Genomic DNA, 25,426 nt, shown 5'->3' on the forward strand with positions numbered 1-25,426 from the left:
GTTCACCAGCAACTTTGATGTGTGTTGTTTGAATTTCCAGCATCTGCAGATTTCCTCGTGTTTGGGTGTTTGTTGTAATGGTTTGCAGTGAACGGTTATGTTTTTGTTGGAACGGTGTGCAGCCTGTCCCGATTTTTATTTGGAGGGGAGGATTATAAAGGTTTGCAGTGATCTATTTTTGTATTGAAAGGGTCTGTATTGAAATTATTTTCTGATCAGCTCCCAGATGTTTGTGTGACCCAGAGAGAATCCATCTCGCTGTGGTTCCTGTGGCTGAGAAATTCTCTTGTTAGATCTCACCACTGGATGGCCGTGAGCATGGAGACAGAAGCTGCAAGTGGCTATTCAGCCCTTCAGGCCTGTGCTATCATCTAGCATGATTACGGTTGATCCGCTCCAGGCCCCATCTCCAGTCTTGTCCCAGTTCCCCACTGCCCTCAAATCTCCCCATCCTACCCCGTCCCAATGAACCTGTTTCTACCCCCCCCACTGGGGCAGAGAATTCCAGACATCCCCTTTCTTCCAGAATTCATACGCACCTCGCTCAAAGGGTTAGCAGCTCGGAAAGTGACCTTCGGCCCATCTGATCCATGCCAACCCAAATTCCCATCGTTTGTCCGTGTTTGTCCCATATCCTACCTTTCCTATCCATGTACCTGTCCAAGTATCTTTTACATGTTGTTAATGAGCCTGTCTCAGCCTCTTCCTCCGGCAGCTCGTTCCACCCTCTGGCTGAAGAAATTCTGTTCCCCCTCAAGTTATTTTTTTTCTGCTTTTTTGCTCTGTGTTTGTATTACTTATTTAGTTTTATGTATCTTTTATTATAACATTCAACTTTTTATTATGTATTACATCGTACTGCTGCACAACAACAAATTTCACCACACATGCCAATGATATTAAATCTGATTCCTATTGTACCTCTCCCCTCTAACGTCAACCTGTGCCCTCTGGTCTTGATTCCCCAACCCCAATAGGGACAGGAGAGATTCCGGAGGATTGGAGGGGATGCAGCTGTTTTTCCATAGTCATAATCATAGTGGTACTTTATTGATCCCGGGGGAAATTGGTTTTCGTTACAGTTGCACCATAAATAATAAATAGTAATAAAACTATAAATAATTAAATAGTAATATGTAAATTATGCCAGGAAATGAGTCCAGGACCAGCCTATTGGCTCAGGGTGTCTGACCCTCCAAGGGAGGAGTTGTAAAGTTTGATGGCCACAGGCAGGAATGACTTCCTATGACGCTCTGTGTTGCATCTCGGTGGAATGAGTCTCTGGCTGAATGTACTCCTGTGCCCACCCAGTACATTATGTAGTGGATGGGAGACATTGTCCAAGATGGCATGCAACTTGGACAGCATCCTCTTTTCAGACACCACCGTGAGAGAGTCCAGTTCCATCCCCACAACATCACTGGCCTTACGAATGAGTTTGTTGATTCTGTTGGTGTCTGCTACCCTCAGCCTGCTGCCCCAGCACACAACAGCAAACATGATCGCACTGGCCACCACAGACTCGTAGAACATCCTCAGCATCGTCCGGCAGATGTTAAAGGACCTCAGTCTCCTCAGGAAATAGAGACAGGTCTGACCCTTCTTGTAGACAGCCTCAGTGTTCTTTGACCAGTCCAGTTTATTGTCAATTCGTATCCCCAGATACTTGTAATCCTCCACCATGTCCACACTGACCCCTTGGATGGAAACAGGGGTCACCGGTGCCTTAGCTCTCCTCAGGTCTACCATCAGCTCCTTAGTCTTTTTCACATTGAGCTGCAGATAATTCTGCCCTTATTCAAGAAAGGGAGTAGAGATAGCCCAGGAAATTATAGACCAGTGAGTATTACTTCAGTGGTTGGTAAGTTGATGGAGGCAGGATTTATGAACATTTGGAGAGGCATAATATGATTAGGAACAGTGGCTTTGTCAAAGGCAGGTTGTGCCTCACAAGCCTGATTGAATTTTTTGAGGTTGTGACTAAACACATTGATGAAGGTAGAGCAGTAGATGTAGTGTATATGGATTTCAGCAAGGCATTTGATAAGGTACCCCATGCAAGGCTTATTGAGAAAGTAAGGAGGCATGGGATCCAAGGGGACATTGTTTTGTGGATCCAGAACTGGCTTGCCCACAGAAGGCAAAGAGTGGTTGTAGATGGGTCATATTCTGCATGAAGGTCGGTGACCAGTGGTGTGCCTCAGGGATCTGTTCTGGGACCCTTACTCTTCGTGATTTTTATAAATGACCTGGATGAGGAAGTGGAGGGATGGTTTAGCAAGTTTGCTGATGACACAAAGGTTGGAGGTGTTGTGGATCGTGTAGAGGGCTGTCAGAGGTTACAGCGGGACATTGATAGGATGCAAAACTGAGCTGAGAAGCGGCTGATGGAGTTCAACCCAGATAAGTGTGAAGTGGTTCATTTTGGTAGGTCAAATATGGCGGGATATAGTATTAATGGTAAGACTCTTAGAAATGTGGAGGATCAGAGGGATCTTGGGGTCTGAGTCCATAGGACACTCAAAGCAGCTGCGCAGGTTGACTCTGTGGTTAAGAAGGCATACGGTGCATTGGCCTTCATCAATCGTGAGATTGAGTTTTGGAGCCGAGAGGTAATGTTGCAGCTATATAGGACCCTGGTCAGACCCCACTTGGAGTACTGTGCTCAGTTCTGGTCACCTCACTACAGGAAGGATGTGGAAACTATAGAAAGGGTGCGGAGGAGATTTACAAGGAGGTTGCCTGGATTAGGGAGCATGCCTTATGAGAATAGAACCATAGAAACTACAGCACAGAAACAGGCCTTTTGGCCCTTGTTGGCTGTGCCGAACCATTTTCCTGCCTAGTCCCACTGACCTGTACCTGGACCATATCCCTCCATACACCTCTCATCCATGTACCTGTCCCAAGTTTTTCTTAAGTGTTAAAAGTAAGCCCGCATTTACCACTTCATCTGGTAGCTCATTCCACACTCCCACCACTCTCTGTGTGAAGAAGCCCCCCCCCATGTTCCCTTTAAACTTTTCCCCCTTCACCCTTAACCCATGTCCTCAGGTTTTTTTCTCCCCTTGCCTCAGTGGAAAAAGCCTGCTTGCATTCACTCTATCTATACCCATCATAATTTTATATACTGTATACTGTATCAAATCGCCCCACATTCTTCCATGCTCCAGGGAATAAAGTCCTAACCTATTCAACCTTTCTCTGTAACTCAGTTTCTCAAGTCCCGGCAACATCCTTGTAAACCTTCTCTGCACTCTTTCAACCTTATTTATATCCTTCCTGTAATTTGGTGACCAAAACTGAACACAATACTCCAAATTCGGCCTTACCAACGCCTTATACAACCTCATCATTTATACTCAATACTTTGATTAATAAAGGCCAATGTACCAAAAGCTCTCTTTATGACCCTATTTACCTGTGACGCCACTTTTAGGGAATTTTGTATCTGTATTCCCAGATCCCTCTGTTCTACTGCACTCCTCAGTGCCTTACCATTTACCTTGTATGTTCTACCTTGGTTTGTCCTTCCAACATGCAATACCTCACACTTGTCTGTATTAAACTCCATCTGCCATTTTTCAGCCCATTTTTCCAGCTGGTCCAAATCCCTCTCCAAGCTTTGAAAACCTTCCTCACTGTCCATTACACCTCCAATCTTGGTATCATCGGCCAATTTGCTGATCCAATTTACCCCATTATCATCCAGATCATTGATATAGATGACAAGTAACAATGGACCCAGCACTGATCCCTGTGGCACACCACTAGTCACAGGCCTCCACTCGGAGAAGCAATTCTCTACCACCACTCTCTGGCTTCTTCCATTGAGCCAATGTCTAATCCAATTTACTACCTCTCCATGTATACCTAGCAACTGAATTTTCCTAACTAACCTCCCATACGGGACCTTGTCAAAGGCCTTACTGAAGTCCATGTAGACAATATCCACTGTCTTCCCTTCATCCACTTTCCTGGTAACCTCCTCGAAAACCTCCAATAGATTGGTCAAACATGACCTACCACGCACAAAGCCATGTTGACTCTCCCTAATAAGCCCCTGTCTATCCAAATGCTTGTAGATCCTATCTCTCAGTACTCCTTCCAATAATTTACCTACTACTGACGTTAAACTCACCGGCCTATAATTTCCCGGATTACTTTTAGAGCTTTTTTTAAATGACGGAACAACATGAGCCACTCTCCAATCCTCCGGCACCTCACCCGTAGATACCGACATTTTAAATATATCTGCCAAGGCCCCTGCAGTTTCAACACTAGTCTCCTTCGAGGTCCAAGGGAATACCCTGTCAGGTCCTGGGGATTTATCTACTCTGATTTGCCTCAAGATAGCAAGCACCTCCTCCTCCTCAATCTGTACAGTTTCCATGACCTCACTACTTGTTTGCCTTATTTCCATTGACTCCATGCCAGTTTCCTTTGTAAACACAGATGCAAAAACCCCATTTATGATCTCCCCCATTTCTTTTGGTTCCATACATAGCCGACCACTCTGATCTTCAAGAGGACCAATTTTGAGTGAACTTGGCCTTTTTTCCTTGAAGTGATGGAGAATGAGAGGTGACCTGATAGAGGTGTATAAGATGATGAGCGGCATTGATCGTGTGGATAGTCAGAGGCTTTTTCCCAGGGCTGAAATGGCTAGCATGAGAGAGCACAGGTTTAAGGTGCTTGGAGGGAGGAACAGAGGAGATGTTAGGGATAAGTTTTTTTTACGCAGAGAGTGGTGAGTGTGTGAAATGGGCTGCCGGCGACGGTGGTGGAGATGAATACGATAGGGTCTTTTAAGAGACTCCTGGACAGGTACATGGAGCTTAGAAAAATAGAGGGCTATGGGTAACCCTAGGTAATTTCTAAGATAAGGTCATGTTCAGCATAGCTTTGTGGGCCGAAGGGCCTGTATTGTGCTGTAGGCTTTCTATGTTTCTAACCCTGTGGAAAAAAACTGTGTGCCTTCGTCCCATCTCTGCCCCTCATGATTTTCTACACCTCTGTAACGCACCCCTCAGTCATCTACACTCCAGGGAATACAGTCCCAGCCTGTCCCACCTCTCCTTGTAACGCAGACCCTGGAGTCCTGGAAACATCCCCGTAAATCTACTCATTACATTTTCCAGCTTAGTGACGTCTTGACTACAGAACTGAATACAATGTGTGAGAATCCCTGAAGACCAATAGTTTCTGAGATACTCAAGCCACCCTATCTGGCACCGACAATCATTCCACAGTCAAGGTCACTGAGATCACATTTCTTCCCCATTCTGATGTTTGGTCTGAACAACAGCTGAACCTCTAGACCATGTCTGCGTGCTTTTAAGCAGTGAGAATTATAATAAAAATAATAAAGTTAGAGGTTAAAGTAGGGATGTGGAATAAAATGTGGATAAATTCACAAATACCAGCATGTGTTTACAGTGGAAACAGCATTATGAAAAGTGGTTTAAATTGTTTACAGTGCGGTGACTGAAGTAATAGATAGAGGAGAGTGTGGGGGGCCTAACTAGAATGGTGATCAGATTAACTGCCTGGGAGAAGAAACTTTTAACATGTTGTGAAGATTTTCTTTTGTTCCAATATCCCTGCAGCACTTTCCTGGAGGGAGCTTTTGGAAGAGGCGGTTTGCGGGGTGGGTAGTGTCCGCATTGATTCTTCCTGCCTGTCTGGACACACAGAAGTTCTACAGTGATGGTGGACTGCAGCCAGTGAGCTTTCCTGCTGAGCTGACAGTTCGCTGTGGTTTTTGTGCATCGCGGGAGGATGCTGCACCGAACCAGACAGTGATGACTGATGTGAGGATGCTCTCTGTGATGGCAGTGTAAAATAGTTAGACTAGTTAGAGTAGTTACAATAGTTAAGGTGCACAGTGGTTTGGCCATTTGGATTCAGAATTGGATTGCCCATAGGAGACAGGAGGTGGTGGTCGATGGGACTTGTAAGGCGTTGGTCAGACACACTTGAAGTACTGTGAGCAGTATTTTGGCCCTGTGTGTCAGAAACAGTGTGTTGGCATTAGAGAGGATCCAGAGGAGGTTCACAAGATCAGTCGAAAATATGGGCAGTGTTTAATCCAGGCGAGTGTGAGGTGTTTGGGAGATCAAGTGTAAAGAGACAGAACACAGTTCATGGCAAGACCCTTAACAGCGTCGATGTGCAGAGGGTTTTAGGGTCCAAGGCCACAGCTCCTGAAAGATACTGCACAGGTTAGTAGGTTGGTAAAGAAGGTCTGCGACATGCTCGCCTTTATGAGTTGAGGCACTGAGTTCAAACGTCGGAAAGTTATGTTGCAACTTTGTAAAATTCTGGTTAGGCTGCATTGTATTGCTTTTCTGGTCTCCCTGTTACAGGAAGGACGTGGAGGCTTTGGAGAGGAAGCAGAATTGGATCACTAGGGTGCTGCCTGGATTAGAGAGTTTGAGCTCTAAGGAGAGTTGGACCAACCTGGGTTACTTTCCCTGGAGCGTTAGAGACTGAAGGGAAGCCTAACAAGTTTAAAAACTTCAGAGTTTACAGTAACTTTTTTCCAGATTAGAGATGTCTAATACTAGAAGGCATGAATTTAAGGTGTGAGGAGATAAGTTCTTTTACACAGAGGGTGGCAGTGAGTATTCGAGTCAGGGAGTTATGTTGCAACTTTATAAAACTGGTTCGGTCACATTGGCAGTACAGTATTCAGTTCACCAGCAAAGGTGTAGCCATGGGCCTCAGCTATGCCTGCCTTTTCATTGGCTGCGTGGAACAGTCCGTGTTCCACACCTGAACTGGCAACGTTCCCCAACTTTCTGCTTTGTTGACGACTGCATTGGTACTGCCTCCTGCACCCATGCTGAATTCGTGAACTTCATCAACTTTGCCTTCAACTTCCTCCCTGCCCTCAGATTTACTTTGGCCCATCACCATGCTCTGGTTCTCCCTGTCCTTCCCTTTCTTTCATAGTCCACTGTCCTTGCTTTCTTCTTTAGCCCTTTACATCTTCCACCAATCACCAGCTTCTCACACCATCCCCTTTCCCATGTCCCTACCATCCCCCTCACCTGTCCTTACCATCCCATTTACCTGTCGCACCATCCCACTTACCTGTCACACCATCCCCCTTACCTGTCGCACCATCCCCCTTACCTATCCATACCATCCCCCTTTACCTGTCGCACCATCCCCCTTTACCTGTCGCACCATCCCCTTACCTGTCGCACCATCCCCCTTACCTGTCCCTACCATCCCCTTTACCTGTCACACCATCCCCCTTACCTGTCCATACCATCCCCCTTACCTGTCCCTACGACCCCCCTTACCTGTCACACCATCCCCATTACTTGTCCCTACCATCCACCTTACCTGTCACACCACCCCCCTTCCCATGTCCCTACCATCCCCCTTCCCATGTCCCTACCATCCCCCTTCCCATGTCCCTACCATCCCCCTTACCTGTCACACCATCCCCCTTACCCGTAGCACCATCCCCCTTACCTGTCACACCATCCCCCTTACCTGTCACACCATCCCCCTACCTGTCCCTACCATCCCCCTTACCTGTCACACCACCCCCCCCTTACCTGTCCCTACCATCCCCCTTACCTGTCACATCTCAGGTCTCACCTATTAGCTGCCAGCTTGTACTTTTTCCCCCCTCTCCCCATCTTATTCTGGCTTCTGCCTGCTTCTTTTCCAGTCCTGGTGAAGGGTCTCGGCCCAAAGATTGACTGTTCATTCTTCTTCTTAGACGCTGCGTGACCTGCTGAGATCCTCCAGCATTTTGTGGGGTGTTGCTCAAGATTTCCAGCATCTGTTGAATCTTTTGAGTTTACATTCACTTCTAGTTGCCCCATTACAGGAAGAATGTGCAGACTTTGGAGAGAGTACAAAGGATCCTGCCTGGTTTAAAGGTCATAAACTTTAAGGAGAGGTTGACAGCGTATTTACTGATGTCTGTTATAAACCCGGTCCCCTCACCACCTGCTCTCAGGATGAGGTTTTTCATTCCAGAACTAAGGAGATCTCTACCTCCTTCAAAGAGAGGGGCTTCCCTTCCTCCACTATCAACACTGCCCTCAACATCATCTCTTCCATTTCGCGCATGTCTGCCCTCGCCCCATCCTCCTGCAAGGGGTAGGGTTCCTCTTGTCCTCACCTACCACCCCACCAGTGTCTGTGTCCAGCACATAATTCTCTCTAACTCCAACCAGATCCCACCAGCAAGCACATCCTTCCCTCCCCCCACTTTCTGCAGGGATTGCTCCGTCCACCCCTCCCTCCCCAGTAATCTCCCTCTGGCAAGCGGAACAAGTGCCACACCTGCTCCTGCACCTCCCCCCTCACTACCATTCAGGGCCCCAAACTGCCCTTCCAGGTGAGGCGACACTTCACCTGTGAGTCTGTTGGGGTCGTCTACTGCATCCGGTGCTCCCGGTGCGGCCTCCTGTGTATCAGTGAAACCCGACGCAGATTGGGAGACTGCTTCGCTGAGCACCTACGCTCTGTCTGCAGGATCTCCTACTGGCCATCCATTTTAATTCCACTTCCCATTCCCATTCCGGTATGTCAATCCATGGCCTCTTCTACTGTCGCAATGAGGCCACGCTCAAGTTGGAGGGGGAACACCTTATTCTCCTGACGGCATGAACATTGGTCTCTTGAACTTGCAGTAATGCCTCCCCCCTCGCCATTGCCCACTCCCCTTTCCCCTCTCTCACCTTATCTTCTTACCCACCCATCACCTCCCTCTTCCCTTCCCTTTCTTCCATGGCCTTCTGTCCTCTCCAGTCTGATTCCCCCTTCTCTAGCCCTGTATCTCTTTCACCAACCAACTTCCCTGCTCTTTACTTCACCTCTTCCCCACAGTTTCTCCTCTCACCGTGTGTTTCTCCCTCCCCTTCCCCCACCTTCTAACTCTCGACTCCTCATCTTTGATGAAGGGTCTCGGCCTGAAACGTCGACTGTACTCTTTTCCACAGATGCTGCCTGACCTGCCGAGATCCTCCAGCATCTTGCGTGTGTGTTATCGGACCAACATAGGTTGTTTTCTCTGGAGGTAGAGTCTGAAGGGTTATTTGACAGAGGGTTTTAAGATCATGAGAGGCAGAGATAGGGTAGATAGACAGAACCTTTTAACCCAGAGCCGAGATGTCTAATACCAGAGGCCAGGCATTTGAGGTGGGGGGTGAAGTTCAAAGCAGATGTGCAGCATAAGTTTGTTTACATAGACATCTGGAATGTGCTGACAAATACAATGTCTCCACCACCACCTCTTAAATCGACAGTTCATCCAGGCCACGCTCTCTTCTCACTGCTGCCATCAGGAAGGAGGTACAGGATCCTCAGGACCCACACCCCTAGGTTCAGGAACGGTTATTACCCTTCAGCCATCAGGCTCTTGAACCAGTGTGGATAACTTCACTCACGACTCCGCAACCCGCAGTCTCACTTTCAAGGACTCTACGATTCATGTTCTCGATCTATTGCTTAGTTACGGTACTGTGCAGAAGTCTTAGGGTGTGGGACAGGCGGCAGAGAAGGAGTGCCAGGGGCAGGGGGTGGCATGGGTACAGACACAGCCAGCCCTGGGTCACCAGGCAGGGTCGTTTGATTCCAAACAATTGGTTTATTGATCATTACAGAATGTCTCTCTGGTGCTTCCTGCTCCCTCCCCTCTCCCCCAGCCATGACTCCCCTCTCCCTGCCCCCTTCCCACTCTCCGTCCACAAAAGACCCATATCAGAATCAAGATTTATCATTACTCATGTTTGTCATGAATGTGTGGGGGGTTTATTGTGACAGCAGTACAGAGCACTACATAAAGTTACTACGGTACTGTACAAAATTCTCAAGCACCTTAGCGCTCTCTCTCTAGATGTGCCTAAGATGTTTGCACAGTCCTGTATGTATTCTTTTTTTGTACTTGTACAGTCTGTTGTTTTTTGCACATTGGTTGTTTGCTGTGTGCAGTTTTTCATTGATTCTGTTGTATTTCTTTGTATCTACTGTGAATGCCCACAAGAAAATGAATCTCAGGGTAGTGTATGGTATAAGTACTTTGACAATAAATTACTTTGAACTTTGCAGAGAATGGAGGGCTATGAACATTGTTTTAGTTAAGTGTTTAGTTTGATCGGAAGGCCAGTTCCTGCTCTCTTCTCCAGGTGAGTCCTCACCTGTCCTCATACTCATGCATTGAGGATGAAGGTTGAACCTGTTTGTGGTCAGGAACACCTTGCTCTTGTGCACCCCCTCTCCACGCAGGCACAGTCATAGAACACTACAGCCCAGAAGCCGCCCCTTCGGCCCATCGAGTCCATGCTGAACTATTATCCTGCCCAGTCCCATCGACCTGCACACGGACCACAGCTGTCCATACTTCTCCCGCCCGTGTACCTGTCCGAATCTCTCAAGTGAAGATATCGACCCTGCATCCACCACTCACACTGGCAGCTCGTTCCACACTCTCACTCCCACTGAGTGAAGAAGTTCTCCTGAAACATTTCACCTTACACCTATGACCTCCAGTTCTATTCTCACCCAACCTCAGTGGAAAACTCCTGCTTGCAGTTACACTATTCATACCTGTCATAATTCTGTATACCTCTACCAAATCTCCACTCGTTCTTCTATGCTCCAGGGGGAAAAAAATCTTAACCCGTTCAAACTTTTCCTATAACTCAGTCCTGACAACATCCCTGTAATTTTCTCTGTACTCTTTCAGTCAGGTGATGACCCTCCCATTTAGATTCCACGTACTGAGGTCCACAACATTACTCTCGGCCCACCCCACGCACAATACTTTCAAGCGAGAACATGTCAGGCGAGGGGAGGGGGGCTGGTGGTGGTTGGACGTAGAGCAGAAACTAGATGAGGCTAATGGATTTTATTTGCCGGCTACATTCTGGCTAACACTGATCCCCATTCTTAATTCTTCTTTCTCCCCCCACCCTACCCCCATCGATTCCTGTCGTACAGCACAGAAAATGGTCCATGCCAAACAGATTCCCTTCAAAGCTAGTCTCAGTTGCTTGTGTTTGGCATATATCCCTCTAAATCTTTCCTATCCGTGTACCCGTCCGTATCCCTCTAAACCTTTCCTCTCCGTGTACCCGTCCGTATCCCTCTAAACCTTTCCTATCCGTGTATCTGTCCGTATCCCTCTAAACCTTTCCTATCCGTGTACCTGTCCGTATCCCTCTAAACCTTTCCTATCCGTGTACCTGTCCGTATCCCTCTAAACTTTTCCTATCTGTGTACCTGTCCGTATCCCTCTAAACCTTTCCTATCCGTGTACCTGTCCGTATCCCTCTAAACCTTCCCTATCCGTGTACCTGTCCGTATCCCTCTAAACCTTCCCTATCCGTGTACCTGTCCGTATCCCTCTAAACCTTCCCTATCCGTGTACCCGTCCGTATCCCTCTAAACCTTTCCTCTCCGTGTACCCGTCCGTATCCCTCTAAACCTTTCCTATCCGTGTACCCGTCCGTATCCCTCTAAACCTTCCCTATCCGTGTACCCGTCCGTATCCCTCTAAACCTTTCCTATCGGTGTACCTGTCTGTATCCCTCTAAACCTTTCCTATCCGTGTACCTGTCCGTATCCCTCTAAACCTTTCCTATCCGTGTACCTGTCCGTATCCCTCTAAACCTTTCCTATCCGTGTACCTGTCCGTATCCCTCTAAACCTTTCCTATCCGTGTACCCGTCCGTATCCCACTAAACCTTTCCTATCCGTGTACCTGTCCGTCTCCCTCTAAACCTTTCCTATCCGTGTACCTGTCCGTATCCCTCTAAACCTTTCCTATCTGTGTACCTGTCCGTATCCCTCTAAACCTTCCCTATCCGTGTACCTGTCCGTATCCCTCTAAACCTTTCCTATCCGTGTACCTGTCCGTATCCCTCTAAACCTTCCCTATCCGTGTACCCGTCCGTATCCCTCTAAACCTTTCCTCTCCGTGTACCCGTCCGTATCCCTCTAAACCTTTCCTATCCGTGTACCTGTCCGTATCCCTCTAAACCTTTCCTATCCGTGTACCCGTCCGTATCCCTCTAAACCTTCCCTATCCGTGTACCCGTCCGTATCCCTCTAAACCTTTCCTATCGGTGTACCTGTCTGTATCCCTCTAAACCTTTCCTATCCGTGTACCTGTCCGTATCCCTCTAAACCTTTCCTATCCGTGTACCTGTCCGTATCCCTCTAAACCTTTCCTATCCGTGTACCTGTCCGTCTCCCTCTAAACCTTTCCTATCTGTGTACCTGTCCCTATCCCTCTAAACCTTTCCTATCCGTGTACCCGTCCGTATCCCTCTAAACCTTTCCTATCCATGTACCTGTCCCTATCCCTCTAAACCTTTCCTATCCGTGTACCTGTCCGTATCCCTCTAAACCTTTCCTATCCGTGTACCTGTCCAAGTTTGTTTTAAATGTTGCTGATATACCTGCCACACCTCTGGCAGCTCGTTCTGTATACTGACCATCCTCTGGCTAGAGAAGTTACCCCTCAGATTCGTATTAAATCTCTCTCCCTCACTTGAAACTGTGCTTTCTCGTTCTTGATCTCCTGGGAGAAAGATTGTGTGCATTCACCCTATCTCTGCCTCTCATGATTTTATACACCTTTATATCTCCCCCCCCACCCCGACTCCTTTACCAGCCAGTGGTGTAGTGGCATCAGCACTGGACTTCGAGTGGTCCTGGGTTCGAATCCTGCTGGCTGCTTGGACGCTTTCCATCCGTGCTGGGTTGAGTGTCGAGCTAACAACTCGACCTCAGGAGAAAACAGACAAAATGCTGAAAAGTTGCTGCCCGATGCGTAGTCAGGCACGGAGAGGAACAGCAACAACAGACTCCTTTACTTCAGGGAATAATGTCCCAGCCTGCCCAACCTCTCCCTGTAATTCACGCCCTCGATTCCTAGTGACATCCTTGTAAATCTCGTTAGTCACAGAGAGTTGTTGGGGCCATTCTTACTCAGGGAAGTGGGGAGTGTCTTGTCACACTCCTGACCTGTGCCTTGTAGACGGGAGAGAGGTAATGTGGCGGATGTTGAGTGTATGGACTAACTCCACCCAGGGAGTTGGAGAGTGTCCCGTCATACTCCTGACCTGTGCCTTGTAGACGGGAGAGAGGTAATGTGGCGGATGTTGAGTGTATGGACTAACTCCACCCAGGGAGTTGGAGAGTGTCCCGTCATACTCCTGACCTGTGCCTCGTAGGCAGGGGAGAGGTAATGTGGTGGATGTTGAGTGCATGGACTAACTCCACCCAGTTGAGCCTTGTAGATAGTGGATGGGCTTTGGGGAGTTAGGAGGTGAGTGACTCACCAAGGATTCCAATCCTCTGGACTGCACCTGTAGTCAAACAGAGACGGTGGAAATCTGGAGCGACGCACAACAATGCAGGAGGAACTCAAGCAGGTCAGATAGTGTCTGTGGATGGGAAGATAAACAGTTCATGTTTCGGGCTGAGACTCTCCATCAGGACTGGAGATCTTTCTTGGAGCCATGTTGTGTGTGAAGGATTACCCTGCTTCAGTGTCTGGTGAATAGTTAACTCTTTTCCCCCCTCCCCTCTCCCACCCCCCCCCCCAGGACATGGATGGTGAAGGATTAGTGACAGTATGCCCTAGAATGTGAAAGAAAGATTTTGAAAAATGACCTTTATTTGTCATCGGGAGATGCATAACTTACGTCAGTGACCACCAGCACAGTTCGAGGGTGTGCTGGGAGCAGCCCGTAAGCATCGCCACGTTTGCATGGCAACAGAGCATGTCCACAACTCACTCACCCTAACCCAGTGTGTCTTTGGACGGTGGGAGGACACCAGAGCACCCGGAGGAAACCCACACTGTGACAGGGAGAACGTACAAACTCCTTACAGACAGCGGTGGGAATTGAACCCAGGAGAGTGCGTTCACCCCGCGACCACATGGTTTCCAAAGTACGTTTATTTTCACATTGTACCACCTTGAGATTCATCTTCTAACAGGCAGCCACAAAACAAAAAACCCAAAATAACCCATTAAACAAAAAGGCCGTGAAACACCCAGTGTGCGAAGAGAAAAAGCAAACAAAGCGTACAAGCAATGAAAGAAAGCAGATAGTGTTCTGAACTGAAGTCCACGCAGAGAGTCTGTCCACAGACCTTCAGTTCAGCAGCGAGCAGAACCGGAGCCTGGACCCCACCCCCTCAATTCGACCTGTACCCAATCTTTCCGATTCAGTCGCCACTTAAATCGATTGAAGCTGGGATCTTCCCCGCTGTCAGTGACAGGACCGCCGCCTCGCCTCGGTCCTGCCTCCGAGCCCAAAGGGAAGTCACAGACTAATGCTTGCCATGATCGCTTGCCAGAGGAAGAGTGGTTAACGAAGTATCTCTCCGGGTGCCCCGGGTTCCTCCCACATTCGGAGACGTACGGGGTGGGGTTAGTGAGCTGTGAACTAACTATTTTGCTGCCAGATGCATGGTGACACTGGCGGGCTGTCCCATGAACTGCTGGTCACTGACGCCAACGACAAATTTCACTGTCTGTTTTCACGTCCGCCGTGCAGAGGAGCAGAGGGGCCTTGCTCTGATGGTACCTCCCTCGAGGGTATGGAGTGACAGGCTGTGCGTAGTGATTGAGGGTATGGGGTGACAGGGCGTGCGTAGTGATTGAGGGTATGGAGTGACAGGCTGTGCGTAGTGGTTGAGGGTATGGGGTGACAGGGCGTGCGTAGTGATTGAGGGTATGGAGTGACAGGCTGTGCGTAGTGATTGAGGGTATGGGGTGACAGGGTGTGCGTAGTGATTGAGGGTATGGGGTGACAGGGCGTGCGTAGTGATTGAGGGTATGGGGTGACAGGACGTGCGTAGTGATTGAGGGTATGGGGTGACAGGGCGTGCGTAGTGGTTGAGGGTATGGGGTGACAGGGCGTGCGTAGTGATTGAGGGTATGGGGTGACAGGGCGTGCGTAGTGATTGGGGGTATGGGGTGACGGTGTGTGTAGTGATTGAGGGTATGGGGTGACAGGGTGTGTGTAGTGATTGAGGGTGTGTGTAGTGATTGGGGGTATGGGGTGACAGGGCGTGCGTAGTGATTGGGGGTATGGGGTGACACGGCGTGCGTAGTGATTGGGGGTATGGGGTGACAGGGCGTGCGTAGTGATTGAGGGTATGGGGTGACAGGGTGTGCGTAGTGATTGAGGGTATGGGGTGACAGGACGTGCGTAGTGATTGAGGGTATGGGGTGACAGGGCGTGCGTAGTGGTTGAGGGTATGGGGTGACAGGGCGTGCGTAGTGATTGAGGGTATGGGGTGACAGGGCGTGCGTAGTGATTGGGGGTATGGGGTGACAGGGTGTGTGTAGTGATTGAGGGTATGGGGTGACAGGGCGTGCGTAGTGGTTGAGGGTATGGGGTGACAGGGCGTGCGTAGTGATTGGGGGTATGGGGTGACACGGCGTGCGTAGTGATTGGGGGTATGGGGTGACAGGGCGTGCGTAGTGATTGAGGGTATGGGGTGACAGGGTGTGCGTAGTGATTGAGGGTATGGGGTGACAGGGCGTGCGTAGTGATTGGGGGTATGGGGTGACAGGGTGTGTGTAGTGATTGGGGGTATGGAGTGACAGGCTGTGCGTAGTGATTGAGGGTATGGGGTGACAGGGCGTGCGTAGTGATTGAGGGTATGGAGTGACAGGCTGTGCGTAGTGATTGAGGGTATGGGGTGACAGGGTATGCGTAGTGATTGAGGGTATGGGGTGACAGGGCGTGCGTAGTGATTGAGGGTATGGGGTGACAGGACGTGCGTAGTGATTGAGGGTATGGGGTGACAGGGCGTGCGTAGTGGTTGAGGGTATGGGGTGACAGGGTGTGCGTAGTGATTGAGGGTATGGGGTGACAGGGTGTGCGTAGTGATTGAGGGTATGGGGTGACAGGGTGTGCGTAGTGATTGAGGGTATGGGGTGACAGGGTGTGCGTAGTGATTGAGGGTATGGGGTGACACGGCGTGCGTAGTGATTGAGGGTATGGGGTGACAGGGTGTGCGTAGTGATTGAGGGTATGGGGTGACAGGGTGTGCGTAGTGATTGGGGGTATGGGGTGACAGGGTGTGTGTAGTGGTTGGCGTTTTGCTTTACAACGCCTGTGACTACAGTCTGAGTTCAGTTCCTGTCACGGTCTGTGTGTTCAGTGTGGCTTTCCTCCCACATTGACCGAGCTTCCTCGCGTTGGGTCTGGAAGGATCTCAGTTTGTGTGTGGCGTTCGCTGCCACCTCTCGGCCCGGCGACCGTCCGTACTGACCCGTGCCTCTGCTCTCGGACAGGTCGGACCTGAGGAGGATGGTGTCCCTGAGGAATATCGATAACATTCAGTTCCTGCCGTACGTCACCACTGCTGTCAAGTAAGTGTGGGAGGGGAGCGGGGAGTGGAGGGTGGGGGGTGATCATCACCCCAGTACTGTGAGCCGTGGACAGATTCTCCACTCCCACCAGCAGCAGCACCCCTACCGAGCAGGTCCGGGCAGGTGAGTGCCTGTTCCATACATGGCCAGGCTGAGTGGGTGGGGAGGCACTGTGGGGGTGTGTGTGTGTGTGTGTGTGTTGCAGACAGCTTGATCCAAAATGTCAGACTTGGGCGGGGGGGGGTGCGGAGAGAGACTGTTCAGTGCACGGCAAGATCCCACACTTGGACAGTGTGTGGGGGGACAATCTGTACACAGCAAGATCCCACAGTCAGTGCATGAGGGGCAATTTGCACACAGCAAGATCCCACAGTCAGTCTGTGTGGGCGGGGACAATTTGTACACAGCAAAGTCCCACAGTCAGTGCATGAGGGGCAATTTGTACACAGCAAGATCCCACAATGGGAGGGGGCAATTTGCACACAGCAAGATCCCACAATGGGAGGGGTCAATTTGTACACAGCAAGATCTCACAGCAGATTGGGAGGGGCCAATCTGTATACAGCAAGATCCCACAGTCTGTGTGGAAGGGGGCAGTTTGAACACAGCAAGATCCCACAGTGGGAGGGGTCAATCTGTACTCAGCAAGATCCCACAGCAGACTGTGTGGGAGGGGTCAATCTACACAGCAAGATCCCACAGTCAGACTGCGGGGGGCGGGGTGCTTTCTGCATACAGCGAGACCCCACGGTTAAGTTGTAGAGGGGAGGGAGCATTCAGGGCACAACATCCTGAGGTTAGGCTGTGGGGAAGATGGTAGCAAGATACGGAGGGTGGGGAGAGGTTGGATGCTTCGTGAACGAAAGGACCGGGGCACTGTGGGATCGCACTGTGTCCTCTGCTTTCCATCGCCCCCACACTTCACCAGCGGGACATGTGCAGGAAGATCCCATGGGTTTGGGGTTGGGGCGCTGGCTTGCGCACAGCAAGATCTCAGTGTGCAAATTAGTGTCAGGTGGCCAAGGAGGCGGGGGTGTAGGATGGAGCTGTTGGCCTTATTCACCCCGATTGAGGGGCTTGGGCCTGAGTCTCCTGCACAGTCTGACCATGGGATCCCACTCCCCTTCCCCCTCCCCCTTCACAGGGAGAGGCCCGGCACAGAAACAGTCCCTTCGACCCATTGACTCTGTGCTGACCAATAACTGCTGATCCCAATTTAATTCTCCCCACCCCCCACCCCCCACACGTTAGGGGCTGATCGAACCCACTTTTTACACGGGCCACACATACACCAAGTGTCAGAGGTCGGAATCAAACCGCAGTCTCTGAGAGCTGGTGACGTGGCCTCTGTCTCTGGCTCTGGGACCAGCCTGGGGGTGGATCAGGGCACTGTCGTAGCGTAGTGGTTAGCACAACGTTATTAAGGCTCAGGGTCCAAGCTTGAAGTTCAGTTCCACCACCATCTGTAAGGAGTTTGTATGTTCTCCCCGTGACCGCGTGGTTTTCCTCCGGGTGCTCTGGTTTCCTCCCACAGTCCAAAGGCGTAACGATTGGCAGGTTAATCGCCCTGTGATTAGGTCAGGGTTGTATCGGGGCTTGCTGGCAGCACTGCTCTTTGGAGCAAGAGACCCTGTTCCATGTCCCATCTTGAAATAAATAAAGAGATCTGTTTGGAGGGAGGGGGCATGTTTGGGAGGTTGGCATTGTGATGGGGTGGTGAGGGTGGCTAAGGGAGGTGTTTGAGAAGTGAGGATTGGGCTGGTGGGAGATGGAGAGGGTTTTGTGAGCAGTGGGGGTGTGTTTGGGTCAGGGGTTCGTTGGGACTGTCTCTCTTCACACCCCAAGTGACTGTCCTCTCTTCTGCACCCCTCCTTCCTGCTCCCAACTCCCCTCCGGTTCCCCACCCCCCCTCAACCTTTCACCTTTCCCAACTTCCCACCCCCGCACCCTCCCCCTCCATCATCTCCCACACCTCCCCATTTACCCTCCTCCCTCCTCTCTATCCCCCTCATCTTCATTGCCTCTGCCCTCTTGCTCCTTCTCCCTCGTTTTCCAATCCTTCCCTTCACCTGTTCCCTTTCTCCCCTCTTCCAACTCCTCCCACCTCCCTCCCTCCCTCTTTTCCTCCCCCCTTTCCTCCGCCCCCCCCCCCGCCCCGCAGTAACCTAGGCTGGTTCTACTATGGAGAACTGAAGAGTGACTGGACGTTAATGACGGTGAACTCCGTCGGCTTCACCCTGCAGAGCTGCTACATCGTGACCTACCTGTACTTCAGCTCTGAGAAGGTAGGGGGCACCCTGACAGGCTGACCTGATTCAGGCCAGGGTTGGTGGGACTTCTCGTAGGGCTATTTTGCATTGGCTGCTAGGCAGGAGCCTCACTCCTTGCCCATTTCTCATTGGCTGCAGGGCGGGAGCCTCACTCCTTGTCCATTTCTCATTGGCTGCCAGGCAGGAGCCTCAGTCCTTGCCCATTTCTCATTGGCTGCTAGGCAGGAGCCTCACTCCTTGCCCATTTCTCATTGGCTGCTAGGCAGGAGCCTCACTGTTTGCCCATTTCTCATTGGCTGCAGGGCAAGAGCCTCACTCTCATTTTTCATTGCCAGGAAGAAGGTGCCAATTTGCTGGGGTGTTCCTCAACGATTCGTTGGGGATGCGTGTTCCTTCGCTATTTTTCATGACTGCTGTTAAGGGACCTGGTCACATCAACTGTCTATTCCCCTCCATAGGTGCTGGCTGACCTACTGAGTTCCGGACAGGCCAGGGAGGAAGTCAGGCTGGACAGGGGAATGGTTGGAGTTGGTATTGGGGTGATGAGGAGGGAAGGGGTGCCACAGGAGGGGGAGGGAGGGGTGCTGGTAGGGAAGGGGTGAGGGGGAGAGGAGGCCTGCGAGAAAGTGAATCACTCTGTGACCCTTCCCCTGCAGTGCCGTCTGCTGGCGAGGGTGGGATTGGCGGCCCTGGCGTTAGCCGGTTTCTACCTGTACCTCAGCACTGTGGTCCAAGTCCCAGACGTCCGTCTGTCCCAGCTCGGACTCGTCTGCTGCACCTTCACCATTGGCATGTACCTGTCGCCCCTCGCTGACCTGGTAACGGTTGCTCAGGACGGGAAGGGGAAGGGAATGGGGGAGGGCAAAGGTTGAGTGGGCTGGTGAAAGGGTAGGGAGGGAGAGTAAAGGAAGAAGCAGTGAGGAGAGAAAAGGGAGGTGGGGAGAGCGGAGGATTAGACAGGGTGGGGCTGAGCCAGAGGCTGAATCTGGGGGCAAGAAGGGTGGGGAGAGAGATGGGGAGGGAACGGAGATAGAGGGCTTGAGGGAGTTGATGGGATTGGGAGAGTGGAGGGGAGGCAGGCAGTGGGGGAAAGGGAGACGGGGAGAGGCAGCAGAGACAGAGGGTAGAGAGAGGAGGAAAATAGGTTGGGGGGGATACTGAGAGGGGGTGATATGGTGGTGAGTGAGAGAGGAGCAGCAGTCGGAAGGGAGGGAGAGCGAGGGGGGGACGGATGGAGGAGAGAGGTGGGAGACTGAGTGGAAAGGGAGGAGGGGAGAGACGGGGTAGAGGGAGGGGAAAATGGAGGAGATGGGAGACAGAGGGGGTAGTCAGAGCGAGGTGGGAGACTGAGTGGAGAGGGAGATGGGGGGGGAGAAAGTGGGAGGTGGAAGTGAGAGAGAAGGGAAAGGGCTGAGAGGGGTAGAAGGTGTTAGAGGTGAAGCTGGAAAGGGGAGAGGGGAGAGAAGGGAGATGATAAAGGTAGAGAGAGGACAGATGGGGGAGAGAGGGGGAGGACGGGACGGGGAGCTGGGAGTGAGGAGGAGAAGAGATTAGGTGGCAAGGGCAGACAAGAGGGGCAGGAGACTGAGAGAGAACGTGGATGGGGAGGGGAGAGGTGAATGGAGAGAGTGGAGGGTGAGTCATGGGGATGGGTTGTGGGGGGTGGGAGGGAGAGATGGAGACACTGTCCCAGCGTTTGACTGTCTGCCATGTCCTCAGGCCAAGATAATCCACACCCGCTCCACCAAGTGTCTCTCGTTCTGGCTGACGGTCGCCACCTTCCTCACCTCCACATCCTGGACTCTCTACGGCTTCCATCTGTCTGACTTCTATATCGTGGTGAGTATCTGCGTGGGGGGGGGTGGCGATGGGAGTCTTTGGGAAGGGGCAGAAGCAGCCAGCCTGCACCCCGCCCCCCCCAGTCACTGTGACCGTATTCTTTCTTTCTTTTTCAATCTTTTTATTAGTTTCATAAAATATAAACATAACATAGCAATAATACAAATAGTAGGAGATACATTGTTACACTTAAAATGAGTAATTGTAAGACCAAATAGTATAAATTGACAAAACTCCCAATCATGTAGGATAACAATGAATAATACAGGACAAAAAAAAACTGGAAAAAAATCATGAAAAAGAAAAAAAATAGAAAAAAAAAACAAACCCCACCCCCAAAAAAACTAATCTAAACAGAATTAGTCAACTAAACTAAAAAACTTGGGCAATTCTAACAACGTAAAAATGGGAAAGAAGAAAACCTTAGTGTTAACGACTCTGTTCCTCTCAACCAGCAGTACAGAGAAATAAAATAAGTTTGGAAATGATCAAATTACATCATATGAAAATGCTGAATAAAAGTTTTTTCAAATTTAATGGAAGGGTCGTAAACCACACTTCTAATTTTTTCCAAATTCAAACACAACATAGTTTGAGAAAACCAATGAAATACAGTAGGAGGGTTAATCTCTTTCCAATTCAGCAAAATGGACCTTCTAGCCATTAAAGTAAGAAATGCAATCATCCTGCGTGCTGAAGAGGTTAAATAATTTGAGTCTATCATTGGTAATCCAAAGATAGCAGTAATTGGATGAGGTTGTAAGTTTATATTCAAAACCGTTGAAATAATATCGAAAATATCTTTCCAATATTTTTCCAACAAAGGACATGACCAAAACATGTGAGTTAAAGAAGCTATCTCGAAATGACATCTATCACATATAGGATTAATATAAGAATAATAACGAGATCGTTTATCTTTGGACATATGAGCCCCGTGCACTACTTTAAACTGTATCAACACATGTTTAGCACATATAGAGGATGAATTAACCAATTGAAGAATTTTTCCCCATTTTTCAATCGGTATAATAATCTTAAGTTCTCTTTCCCAATCAGCTTTAATTACTGTGACCGTATTCCCACTCCCCCCACGTCCAAGGTCAGGCAGCTTGTGGATGCTTGCTGTGTGCTTTGTGGCAGGGACTGAGCAGCCGAAGGCCATTCACTCCTTCTGTCCTGTTCTGCCTCTCAGTGAGATGTCTGACCTCAGACTTTCCCCGTCTTGTCTCCCTCCTCTTCCTGACATCCCTTATCCCTTCGGTCCACAGCTCCCCTTCTCTGTGAATTTTCCCAATTTGCTTGGGCTTTCCGAGGACTAAAGATTGAATTTGGCTTCGACCCCTGAAAGGTCGTGTGTAGCGTATCCGCGGCTCTGGCGTCACGGTTAGCGCAATGCTACTACAGCTTGCGGCATTAGAGTTCCGTTCCAGCGTCCTCGGTAACAACATTTGTACATTCTTCCCGTGAGTGTGTGGGTTTCCTCCGGGTGCCCTGGTTTCCTCCCACAGTCCAAAGGCGTACCGGTTAGTAGGCTAATTGTAAATTGTCCTGTCATTAGGCTCGGGTTAAATTGGTGGGCTGCTGAGTGGCACAACTCGGTTCCAAACTCGATCTCTAAATCAATAAATAAAACCTCTTTGGCAGAGAGCTGGGACCTAATGTTTCAGTTGTACATGACACTGGCATTTCTTTGTCACCCTGCTGTCGGAGAGATGCCCATTAAACTGGAAAGAGCGCAGAGGAGATTTACGAGGATGCTTCCAGGATTCAGAGGACTGGGTAATGGCGAGAGGTTGGGCAAGGTGGGACTGAGGGGTGACCCTGTATAGGCTAATAAAATCAGGAGGGCATAGACAGGGTGAATGTGGCAGTCTTGGGGAATTAAGAACCAGAGGGCCCAGGTTGACGGTAGATTGTGAGGTCAAGACTCCATCTTATCATACCAGAGGACTGATAACAGTGGAGAGAGGCTGTCCTTGAGCCTGATGGTTCGTACTTCCAGGCTTTTGTATCTTCTGGCCGATGGGAAGGGGGAGAAGAGAGAATGTCCATGGTGGGTGGGGTGGGGTGGCTGTGTTACAATTTGAAGCTGTTCATGATAAAGATTGTGGATTGTAGAACAACACACACAAAATGCTGTAGGCAGCGTCAGTGGAAGGGAATAAACAGTTAATGTTTTGGCCTGGGAACCTTCATCAGGACTGGAAAGGTGGAAGCATGAAAGTTACTGAGAAAACAGTAAGGTGCAAGATCGTAACAGGGTAGATTGCGAGGCCCAGAGTCCATCTGGTTGTATAATATAGAGAGTGGTGGATCTGTGGAATGCTCTGCCCCAGAAGGCTGTGGAGGCCAAGTCTCTGGATGCTTTCAAAAAAGCGATGCATAGAGCTCTTAAAGATAGTGGAATCAAAGGTTATGGGGATAAGGCAGGAACTGGATACTGATTGTGGATGATCAGCCATGATCACAGTGAATGGCGGTGCTGGCTCAAAGGGCCGAATGGCCTACTCCTGCACCTATTGTCTATAAGAGTCCCATTCAAGAGTCTGGGATAGAAGCCGTCCTTGAACCTGGTGGTAGATGTTCTCAGGGTTTTGTATCTTCTTCCCGATGGGAGGGGAGGAGAAGAGAGAAAGTCCGGGGTGGGGAATTATTGGAATTCTCTTCCGCAAAGGGCTCAGCTTGGATGTTCGGGGAATCAAGGGTTTGGGAATCCAGTGGGAAGATGGTGGGTCTCGACCCGAAATGTCAACTGTCCATCTCCCTCCACAGAAGCTACCCAACCTACTGAGTTCTTCTGGCGCCTTGCCGCGCCATGATAACTAGCGCTTACCGCGACGCCATCGCAGCTCAGGGCGTTGGAGTTCAGAGTTCATTTCTGGTGTCCTCTGTGAGCAGGTTTGTGCGTTCCTTCCCGTGTGCGTGTGCTCCGGTTTCCCCCCCTCAGTCCTGAGACTTACTGGTTAGAAGGTTAATTGGGCATTGTAAATTGTCCCGTGATTAGACTAGGGTTAAATCGGTGGTTTGCCAGACAGTCAGCTCAGTGGATGTTCCGCACTGAGTCACTTCATAAATAACAAATAAATTAGTTTGTGTTGCTCCGGATTACCACGTCTGCAAAATCTCTTTGTGATTCCCAGTGTGGGATAACAGGAATAATGGGCTGGCTGACTTCCTGTTCCCATTTCAAGCCATTTTGGAGGTCAATACCCCCTCTCATTATTTCCCTTTTCTACCTCTTTCCCTCCAGATCCCAAATGCTCCCGGGATTCTTACCAGCCTCATCCGCTTCTGGCTGTTCTGGAACTACCCGGCGTCCCCAGACAAGTATCCGTTCCGTCCCATGCAGGCCTGATGCTGGAGCCACTGGTAGCTGGCCCCCCCTCCTCACCCGTGGAGGGGCCTCTCAAGGGTACGCGGTGTTCCGGGGGAAGGCCGAGGCGGTTGCCCATGAGGAGCGAGACCAATCGGAGACTCGATCCCTGAATCTGCACAGGACATTGTTTTCCGAATCCAGGGATGGATATTTCTGGATGTCTGAACAGAGACCAAAAATGAAGCATTCTTTCCATTTGTAACAACGTTGTCCCGTCTCGGAATTATTCTGCACTGGACACACTCACAGACTCACGCTCACACTCCCATATGCTCACTCTCACACTCAGACACAGACACAGACACACACACACACTGACCATCACTAAGGAGATGGGGGTCTCTCTCTCACACACGACCATAAGACGTGACAGCAGAATTAGGCCACTCAGACCAGAGTCTGCTCTGCCGTTCCATCTCTCTCTCTCAACCTGATTGCCCTCCAAGAGGAGCACAACCTCGTCGTAGGGGTTGGAGGCTTGCGTACCTCGCTGACCCGGAGAGCTCTGCTGGCTGCAGTCAGGGCTTTATGCTTTGGCACCTGGCAGGGTCGCCCATGCCAAACAGGTCAAAGGGTAGAGGCCAGACTAAGAGTGGTCCACCGGCCCTCCGATTTCGGGGGTTCAGCTCAGGGCTAACAACCCTGACTGGTCAAAAAACAATTGTTACGGAGACAGCAATGAAGAATCCTTTTATACAGAGACGAAGGACATTTATTGCTGCCCTGAACACCAGCAGTAAGTAAGTAACCCCATTCTCCTGCCCCCTCTTTGTAACCTTTGACACCCTGAATAACCAAGAACCTATCAACCTCTGCTTTAAATATACTCAATGGCTTGGCCTTCACAATTAATTCCAGAAATTCATCACCCTCTGGCTGAAGAAATTCCTTCTCTTTTCTGTTCTAAATTGACATCCCTATAATCTGAGGCTGTGCCCTCTGGTCCTAGACTCACCTACTCCATATCCAATCTGCCTAGGCCTTTCAATATTCAATGAGATTCCCCCACCCCACCCCATACTTCTAAACTTCAGTGAGTAACAGGCTCTGAGCCATCAAATACTCCTTGTAAGTTAACCCTTTACTGAATTATTTTTGCGAACCTCTTCTGGACTCTCTCCAATGCCAGCTCACCTTTTCTTAGATAAGGGCCCAAAACTGCTCACAATACCCAAAAAGTGGTCTGACCGAGGCCTTACAAAGCCTCAGCATCACGTCCTAGTCCTCTAGAAAAGAATGCTACATTGTGTTTGCCTTCCTTACCACCAACTCAACCCGCAGGTTAACCTTTCGGGAATCCTGCATAAGGACTCCCCAGTCACTTTGTACCTCTGATTTTTGAATTTGTTTCCGACTTACAAAGTATTCTACGCTTTAATTCCTTTGACCACAGTGCATGACCATACACTTCCTGACATGGTATTCCAGCTGATACTTCTTTGTCCATTCTCCAAATTTGTCTCAAGTCCTTCTGCAGACTCTCTGCTTCCTCCACACTGCCAGCTCCTCCACGTATCTTTGTCCATAAAGCCATCAATTCCATCATCTAAGTCATTGACATAT

At 50.0% G+C, this 25,426-nt stretch overlaps 1 protein-coding gene across 2 annotated transcripts in view; it reads left to right on the forward strand.

Annotated features, from left to right (window-relative positions):
- Window positions 1-24,069, forward strand: part of slc50a1 (solute carrier family 50 member 1) — a 25,714-nt gene extending 1,645 nt beyond the window's left edge. Inside the window, exons 2-6 of one of the 2 annotated variants that reach the window (XM_063032485.1) lie at window positions 16,298-16,375; window positions 18,537-18,660; window positions 19,302-19,463; window positions 20,365-20,484; window positions 23,738-24,069. In XM_063032485.1, coding sequence (XP_062888555.1) covers window positions 16,314-16,375; window positions 18,537-18,660; window positions 19,302-19,463; window positions 20,365-20,484; window positions 23,738-23,842 — 573 coding nt within the window. In that variant the 5' untranslated portion in view covers window positions 16,298-16,313 and the 3' untranslated portion in view covers window positions 23,843-24,069. The remainder of the gene's footprint in view (window positions 1-16,297; window positions 16,376-18,536; window positions 18,661-19,301; window positions 19,464-20,364; window positions 20,485-23,737) is intronic. The other variant, XM_063032478.1, reaches the window with a different exon arrangement.
- The last annotated feature ends 1,357 nt before the right edge of the window (window positions 24,070-25,426 follow it).

This window comes from Mobula hypostoma, chromosome 2, assembly GCF_963921235.1.
Source record: "Mobula hypostoma chromosome 2, sMobHyp1.1, whole genome shotgun sequence".
Taxonomy (NCBI): domain Eukaryota; kingdom Metazoa; phylum Chordata; class Chondrichthyes; order Myliobatiformes; family Myliobatidae; genus Mobula; species Mobula hypostoma.